General features: G+C 42.6%; 2 protein-coding genes across 2 annotated transcripts; one reads left to right on the top strand and one right to left on the bottom strand.

Moving 5' to 3' along the window:
* LOC125539718 (pentatricopeptide repeat-containing protein At5g04780, mitochondrial-like) lies at positions 1-6,058 on the top strand (the record flags this gene model as incomplete). The annotated part of the gene is given in 2 exon segments (XM_048703230.1): positions 1-1,901; positions 2,864-6,058. A coding segment is annotated over 1 exon segment (1,476 nt), but the record flags the coding sequence as incomplete, so codon positions are not given.
* Positions 6,059-6,212: 154 nt separating this feature from the next.
* LOC125539719 (B3 domain-containing protein Os11g0156000-like) lies at positions 6,213-7,894 on the bottom strand. The gene is made up of 3 exons (XM_048703231.1): positions 7,139-7,894; positions 6,847-7,030; positions 6,213-6,728 (listed from the first exon to the last, which is right to left on the bottom strand). Exons 1-3 carry the CDS (start codon positions 7,740-7,742, stop codon positions 6,716-6,718), a joined length of 801 nt encoding a protein of 266 aa, XP_048559188.1. The 5' UTR covers positions 7,743-7,894; the 3' UTR covers positions 6,213-6,715.
* Positions 7,895-8,614: the final 720 nt, after the last annotated feature.

Below are 8,614 nucleotides of genomic sequence, written 5' to 3'. Positions count from 1 at the left end.
CAAGCTCTGAAGCTTTTTCAAAGGATGCACCGAGAAGGGAGGCAGCTGACTAAATTTACTTTGTCCAGCACAATCTGTGCATGTGCTGCAAAATATGCTATCAATGAATGCAAGCAATTACACGCCATTGCAATCAAGCTTGCATTGGACGCAAACAGCTTTGTTGGGACAGCAATTCTAGATGTTTATGCAAAATGTAACATGATTAAGGATGCCTGCTGGGTTTTCGAGAAGATGCCTGATAAAACTTTAGTTACATGGAGTTCATTGTTTGCAGGATATGTGCAGAATGGCCTTCACGAAGAAGCATTATGTTTATTTCGGAATGCGCAAAGGGAAGGAGTAAAATTGAGTGAATTCACTCTCTCTGCTATCATTAGCGCATGTGCAAGCTTAGCATTGAAAATTGAAGGGACACAACTGCATGCAGTTATTGTGAAATGTGGTTTTCATGGGAACTTCTTTGTGGCAGCATCTCTTGTGGATGTGTATGCAAGGTGTGGCCAGATTGAAAAATCTTACGCACTATTTGCTTATATGGAACAGAAGAATGTTGTCATATGGAATGCAATGATTGCTGGTTTTTCGAGGCATGCCCATTCTTGGGAAGCTATGATTCTCTTTGAGAAAATGCACCAGTTAGGTATTTTTCCGAACGAAGTTACCTATCTCTCCATGTTGTCAGTGTGCAGTCATGCAGGTTTAGTTGAAGAGGGTCGCCACTACTTTAACCTGCTAATGTCTGATCAGACTGTTGAACCTAATGCCCTTCACTATTCTTGCATGGTTGATGTTCTGGGTCGATCTGGGAAGACTGATGAGGCCTGGGAATTGATTCACAAAATGCCATTTGAACCAACTGCTTCTATGTGGGGATCTTTGCTAGGGTCATGCAGGAACCACAACAATAGTGGGTTAGCCAGAATAGCTGCGGAACAGCTTTTCCAACTTGAGCCTGACAATGGAGGGAACCATGTTTTGCTCTCAAATGTATATGCTGCCAGTGGGAACTGGGAGAATGTTCTAATGACAAGGAAATATTTGAAGGATAGTGGTGCAAAGAAAGAAATTGGCAGGAGTTGGATTGAAGCAAAGGGCAAAATCCATGTCTTTGTTGTTGGAGAGAGAAAGCACCCAGCAATCACTGATATCTACAATAAGTTGGAGGAAATTTATCACGATATGAGAAAGTTTGCTCACATGACCAAAATAGAATGCGATCTGCATGATGTTCATGACGACCAAAAAGAGGAGCTGCTTAAACACCATAGTGAGAAGTTAGCACTTGCTTTTGGGTTAATCAGCTTGCCTCCTAATATACCAATTATAATACACAAGAACCTTAGGATATGCGGGGACTGTCATTCATTCATGAAGGTTGCAACCCATATTACTGAACGTCTATTCATTGTCAGAGATGTCAATAGATTTCACCATTTTAAGGATGGCTCATGTTCTTGTGGGGACTTTTGGTGATGTAGGGCTGAATTGGAAGATGGCAGTCAACTACCAGTGGCACTCTATTCATGTAGCAAATTATTGCCTGTCAGTAGTGGCACTACAACACTAATGATCTATGTCAGGACTGATCTTGGTAGCTTTGCCATTCAAGTCAATAACGCCATGCTGCTGACTCCATTGAATCTAGTATCAACACTATCGTCTGATATGCGCATAAGAAATGGAAGCAGATGCAAGTCCTTGGTTAACTGAATAGACTGTCACCAAGAAAGCTGTATCTTGTGGATGACGAGCCACATAATTTTCTGTGGTCCAACAAAGATATACATAGGAAGTCGATGCAAGATTTGTTCTTACAGAAATAGACATGGGAAGTGGATTTCTTCTCAGATCACTTGCTGAATTCAGTGCGTGAAGAAGTCTGCTATGCTACTTACTTGGTACTACCAGTGTAATTACTGAGAATTGTACCAGCTGATGCACATTGTGGTTCCAACTCCTTATGATCAAATCTTTCTTGTCATTCTTTCCACTCCAACAGTGATGAGCCCTGGAAAGTGGCGCATCTCGGTCTCATTCCCCTATGCACTACTGCTGACATATTCAATTTCTAGAACAGTTCATTCCCTATACTGTATTTAAATATCTTCCATTTGAACATAATTTGTACTAGCATTCGTGGCTTTAAGAAATTGAGTAAAACCTATCCTTGCAGGCTTCAAACCCAATCATTCATATTTGTTTCAATTCACCATAGCAAATGTTCTGTTATAGCTTTATATTGAGAACTAAGTTTCCCTGGAGCTTTGCTCATATGTTAGGACAATTATGCTTATGAGTTTTTTTTTTGGTGACCTTTTGATTCACAAGTTAATAGTAATCTGCCATTCTAGGCTTTGTGCCAGCATGACAAGGAGAAAAGCAATTGATATTTTACAAATAACGACAACACACTGGTTTCCATTTTGTTACCAAATAACCTGAGGTTTCTTGTATGCAGCACTAAGAAAAACCTGTGTTGTCTGATACTTCCCGTACTTTTGCAGACTAGTGCATAGAAAGATATACTCACATATGTGCTTGGGTCTTGGATCTAGAAGCCTTGCTGCTCTGCTCTACTTGAAAAGGACGTGCTTATTTATCTGAACTTAGAGATTGCGAGCTAATGCTTTTGTATCTGCATTTGAGGACTGCACAGGTTCTCTGAAATAAAATTGTCCGAAGCAAGACAGGATTTGCATTAATTATTTGTCTATTGAAACGATAAGATCCTGTTTTGTTTGGTTTTAAAGTAGAGAATGTAACAGTAGAATATTCTTAGTTCTTTCAGTTGTAGGTATTTGCTGAAAACTGGACATAAATCTTTGTTTAACTGTATTGCATGTTCTCCATTGTTGGACAGAAATATGACTCCAGAGGAAGCTGAAAAGGTGTGCCGTATATCTTCGTTTATGTATGCATGGATGCGAGAGCATGCCTGGAAGGGATTCGTCTTTATGCGGTCTGGTCGCGACTACCTGTTATCATGGTCAGCGACAGCGATTTTACCTCTGTTATTCAGGCCTTAGCAGGCAATGAGCATTGCATTTCTAGATTGTGTGCCATATTCAGTGAAATTCAGAGAGAGGCTGAAACATTAACTGGCTGCAAGTTTGTGTTAGCCAAAAGAGAGCAAATCGAGCAGTTCAGGAGACAGCGGCCTTTGTCCGCCAAACAGGAGTCATTGGTATTTGGGAGTCTGTTTTACCAGAGATAATAGCCCATGAAATTGACACTGATTATAATGGCCAATTTCAAATGAACACATAAACTCTGTTTTCCCGGACATAATAGCCTCATGAAAATGACACTGATTGTAATTCCCATGAAAGTGTGGTGTGAGCCTGTTCTTGCAAAAACAAAGTAACCCTTCTTCAGGTAATGACAATAGCATTATTTTAGTCCCATGCATGCTTCATTTTGAACAATTACTGCTACATAATTAGACATGATTTGTAAGCCCTGGCATCTCTAATGTTGCCAATTTCAAAGTGGGAGATATGTTTCTTCCTTAATTTACATATACTACTCACTGACACTAGGTATTTTTTTATTTGTCTATTTTAAATTGCCTTCACTCTGTTCTATCCTTTGGGGCCTTTGTAGTTATTTTCCCTTCTTTTTGTGATTGAAACTATTGTAAAATTAGGATTACTCTCTGGAGCAGGACCGCTTTGCGATTCAACGGACATACCTTAAACTTTCTAGGTCGGCTAGAGTCGTCTTTGTTGGAATTGCAGGAGACTGCACTAACCCCTTTGGGTGGTAGCTCAACTAGGGATTTACCTTAAGCACTCAATTCACGTATAGATCTTGGTTTGCTGCTGAAGCCATAATCACTTTTCCTGCTATAGGTTCTATTTTGTTGTCTGGATATGTTGTTTGCACATATGGTGTAGCCTGACGGCGTTGTCTGCATATCATTTTTTTTATATGCTTGCAGTAATATTAGTAAAAATATGTGATATGTAGGTTCTAGCACAGAGTAAATATCTTATCATGGCTGTGATATTAGTGTGATCCATTTTTTATTTATGTAATCGTGAATAGGAATATTAGTTGCTGTGATATTATTTTCTATGATTTCTGGAAGATATATATTTTGCCTAGGTATGGAAATAAATTATTATTCCAAATGACCCACCAAATGTATGATCTCAGCAACTTTTCCTTTATATGTCAGTTAATGTGCTATTGTACTTTGTTGTGAACATAATACTTATATCCTTATATTTATGTGTATATATTCTTGGTTATGGCTGTTTTGTCTCAGGCTATAGGGAGCCATCGTTCTTACCAAAACACTCCTTCCCTTCACAAATATAAGATGTTTTTACTTTTTTCTGGATCGGATGTATATAGACACATTTTAGTGTGTTTGTTCACCCATTTCAATCCATATGTACTCCATATTAAAATATCCAAAACATGTTATATTTGTGAATGGAGGGAATAACTTTGATTAGAATTGTCCATGCTTAATTCGGTGCTATAATTTTGGTAAGAATATGTTCTTTAGTCTGTTTGATTTATGTTTTGAACTAAACTGGACAGCCAATTTGTGCACATAGATTTGGGCACCACTACTATTTGACTTGGTTTTGGTGCTATGTTGGGCACAAACCAAACAGGCCAAACCCTCCTAAATCGAAATGAAACTTCAGCTTTAGGACCTGTTTGGGATGGTGATATATTTTTCTGTGGGCATCGTTGTTTTTTGAATGGTGGTATTTTTCCAAACAGGCCTTTATCTGTACAATTTTACATGGGTAATGTGATTAGTTCGTAGTACTAATTAGTTACTATTCCCTCTGTACACAAATTTAAACTGCAAAAACGTCTTACATTTGTTTATAGAGGGAGTACTTCCTTCGATAATTTCGTTCTTTTCAATTCAATTAAGGGAATCTCTTTTTCTTGGTATGCGTGAAGTAGACAAAGTAAGGGTCCACTTTACCATTATGGCAATCACATGGCCCTTTTGTACTAATGTTAAGATAAGCTATTTGGTGTTCAAAGGCGTTAATCATGCAGCCCTGGAGTGCCCCGGATAAGGTTCATTGCCATTAGAGAAAGCCCCGCTGCACATGGCTCCTGTTCTTTTTTCTCGAACACACACCAAAGTGCATGTCATTTTGTATTAGAACATGGCTCCTGCTCTTGCTAGCAGACAGGAAATTTTGGTGCTTGATACGGTATTGCTGCGAGTTCCATTCAGATGAATCTCATGCCTGCATCTCACTAATTTTTTTCACTGAACCAGGTCAGTATTTCAGCACCGTGCTCAATACTCTAATCCGTACTGCATTTTGCAATTATAGACATGTGTATCTCTCAGCCTACTTGCAGTTGGGCAGTCTGCATACTAAGATGTGCTCTTGCACCAAATTAGGTGAGCATGGTAACACAGGGTTTATTTACTTAGCTATCTTTTTTTTTTAGCTTTGGTGTGTTCCACAGCTGGACACGAGTCCAAATATTGTTTTACAGCTAGCTACTGTTTGACCCTAACTAAGAGCTGATAGCGCCATGTCTGTTGAGTTAGGCCATGTTTCTCCAGGCATCTTCTACTTTCAATAATTGGCAGGGCCGGCCGGAACAATAATCTCTAGTTTGCCTCGTACGTACAGGCCTTTCTAACATAGGCAACAAAAGCAGGAGACAGATCTCCGATTTTCCTTTTGATACGTGTTGCCGGGAATCTTGTTGATTATTGGAGCCTAGTGGCCTTTTGTGTCTGGAACTTGCCTCTCAGGCCATCATCTTAGCCATCCTTTTCCTTTGCATCCTATTAGGGCAGATTGAGACCACTTGCACACCTCAAACTTCTGCCGGGCCTTTCCTTCCCGAGGGATCAAAAAGGTTGATACCGGCTATTAATAGAATAGTAAAAGATCGGGACATGGACATCCCCGGGTGTCGGCATCACCTATGGCACATCACTTCTTTAACGATCCTTTGGCATCTGTCAATCTTGGCCATAACGTTACCCTTCCTATTGTTTAGAGACTCTGAGAACTGCATTGCATCGCACGTACACTCGCTGATTGTTTATCTTAGGTGTATGAATGCATTGATTTTTTTTTTCAGAAGGTAAGGTAAATGCATTGAATTTTTTGAGAAGGTAAGGTGAATGCATTGTTTGACTTGAAAACATTAAACCAACTGATTGCGTGAGGTGTAGAACACTAGTACTGGAAGAGGCAAGAAGGGAGAGAACAAAATCTCCATGCCCATGGCCCATGGGGGATATGACTTTGTTTCTTGAGGAGGCTGGAGAGGATACATCAACTTCATAGTTTGTTCTTGGACCCAGTACATACAGATGACACATACATACACACATGCTTGCTAAGCATGTCCTTTTGTTTTTCATGTGTGTCACCATCCTTCTATCTCTCTTACTCCCTCTCCTTTTCAACCTGATGTTTCCTGAAACCTGCCACCTGCCAAGGGCCCCGTACTGCGATGCGATCGAGTAGGGTCTCTGGAAGACCAGAAGAAAGAAAACATAGAAAAAAAGGGCACTCTGTGGATGGAAGGAAGATTGCCCGGGAAACAAGGGATCTTCCACTTCCTCTTCCTTTTCCTTCCAAGGGTCAATTCAAGCCTGTCACTCGGTCCAGAGTAGCCTAGTAGGCTGTCTGGTGGGAGTAGTAACTAGTTTCACTGCTGGTTGTCAGGATACTCGAGCATGGCTTCAGACCTCACCATCTTATGAACTGGCCCTGTTGTCAAAAAATATTGTACTTTAAATTGAGAAATTCGGTTATATATATGTGCTACTGAATATCTACAGATGTGTCTGAATGCAATTGAACTTTTGGTGATGTTTACAGTACTGACCAGTAAGCTGGCACCGTGACCACTGCAGCGTAGGGGTTCTGGTGGGTGTAGTCGTACATTGGCGTTGCTGCCTCTGCCTCTGGCTCCGGACCGCAGTCGAGGTTGACTCCGAACAGCCGGAGACGTCTCGACGGCGGCCCCGATGCCGTACTGCTCTTGGCATTTGCCTCTCTCGGCGAGTCACCTGCAAGAATTCACCGGAGAATGGTGTAAGAGATATGTAATTTTCAGCACCTGCATCTAAGTTATGTTGCATGCTATCAAGTGCTTTGTTCTTGAGGGTTGTGTATACCTGCATGCAGCATGTCGCTGTGATCTTGCTCCACGGAGCGGCGATAGGCGTGGGAGTTGGCAGGGCTGGTAGGGTATGATCCTGACGTGCTATAGCACATCGGGCTCCAAGGCTGCTGCTCCCCGGCGTTCAGAGCAGGCGGAGATACGCGGAGTGGTGGTGGCGGCGCGCTCTCGCCACGGCGCCTGCAGCAGATGAAGAGACGGTCGCCTGTGCCAAGGCCGCGCACCCTCTCGAAGTGCACGATGTCTCCGGCGTCAAGCTGCTTCTCCTTGACGTACCTGCTCCAGCCCTTGGTGAGCACGTAGCTCTGGCTGCTCGTCCAGTACGAGTACCGGAACCGCCACGGCTTGCTGGCCTCATCCTCGAAAGACAGGAGCAGGTCCTTGTCGCCGGGGGAGTCGCCGCCGTTGAGGGGGAAGTACCTCTCCGCGTGCTGCTTGGGGATCACCAGCCTGTTGAGCTTGCCTACATCGCTGGGCGTCAAGGTTTTCTCGAACAGGTGCTCCCTCTCGTACTGGTGGTGGTAGTGTAGGTTGGTGTACATGGCTACCCCCCATGGCCAGGCCTGCGGGTGCCCCTGGGAGAGATGGTGCATGGCCATTGCTGCTCTGGAGGAAAGCTACCTAGAGGTTCTTTCTTGTCTATGGCAAAACTTGGGCAGTGGAGAGAAGAGAAGAGAAAAGGAGAGGCAGGAATAGGATGGTGGTGTGTGTTGTGTAGAGAACCATGCATATGTCATAGCTAGGCATTTATAGCCTCCCAAGTAGAACTTTACACAGCTTGGAGGTGTCTAGCTAGTGTCTACACATAATGTATTGATATATAGGTAAGGCCGACTTGGTGCATTTGATCTTGAAGTGGGTAGTACCAGTATTTTTAACCCAGGTACTCCCTCCGTCCAGAAATATTTGTCATCAAAATGGATAAAAGATGACGTATCTAGATGTATTTTAGTTCTAGATACACCTCCTTTTATCCATTTTGATGACAAGTATTTTCGGACGGAGGAGGTAGTAGACAAGAAGAATCAAAGTGAAAGGGCTGCAAAGGTGCTAAGGTTAGAATATATGGTTCCAGTGTAGCTGATGAGGAATGATCAGGTGGTGGTACTTAAAAGTTGGTGCCTGGCCATTGTGGCCTAATCACAGCCATCCAGGGGGGTGCAGTGGGGTAGGCCTCACCATTGCTTTCCATGTGCCTGGGTGGTTGGGGCCTATGCAGTGTGATGTAGTATGACCACTGTCCTTAACTCCTCATTTTAACCCTCCTACAGACACAGGTCCAGGTTTCTGGTGCTGCAGTGCTGTGTTCATGTTGGACACCCAATTTCTTCTATCTGGCCTTGGGACGGTGCAAGAAAGTCGTGGCTGGTTTATTCAGAAACGTAATTTCCAATAAGAGTCCATCCCATTTGTAACATGTGTAGACATGGAGGTGTCCATCCCATTTGTAACATGTGTAGACATGGAGGTT

This window comes from Triticum urartu, chromosome 2 (assembly GCF_003073215.2).
Source record: "Triticum urartu cultivar G1812 chromosome 2, Tu2.1, whole genome shotgun sequence".
Lineage (NCBI taxonomy): Eukaryota > Viridiplantae > Streptophyta > Magnoliopsida > Poales > Poaceae > Triticum > Triticum urartu.
The sequence above is the reverse complement of the archived record's forward strand: the minus strand, read 5'-3'. Positions and strand labels throughout refer to the sequence as shown.

What these genes read in the sequence shown, in the direction of transcription:
- LOC125539719 (XM_048703231.1), bottom strand. Translation starts at nt 7,742, where the DNA reads ATGGCCATGCACCATCTCTCCCAGGGGCACCCGCAGGCCTGGCCATGG. An exon ending in CAGCGACATGCTGCATGCAG is followed by an intron (nt 7,031 to 7,138) that starts GTATACACAACC and finishes GAATTCTTGCAG; the next exon opens with GTGACTCGCCGAGAGAGGCA.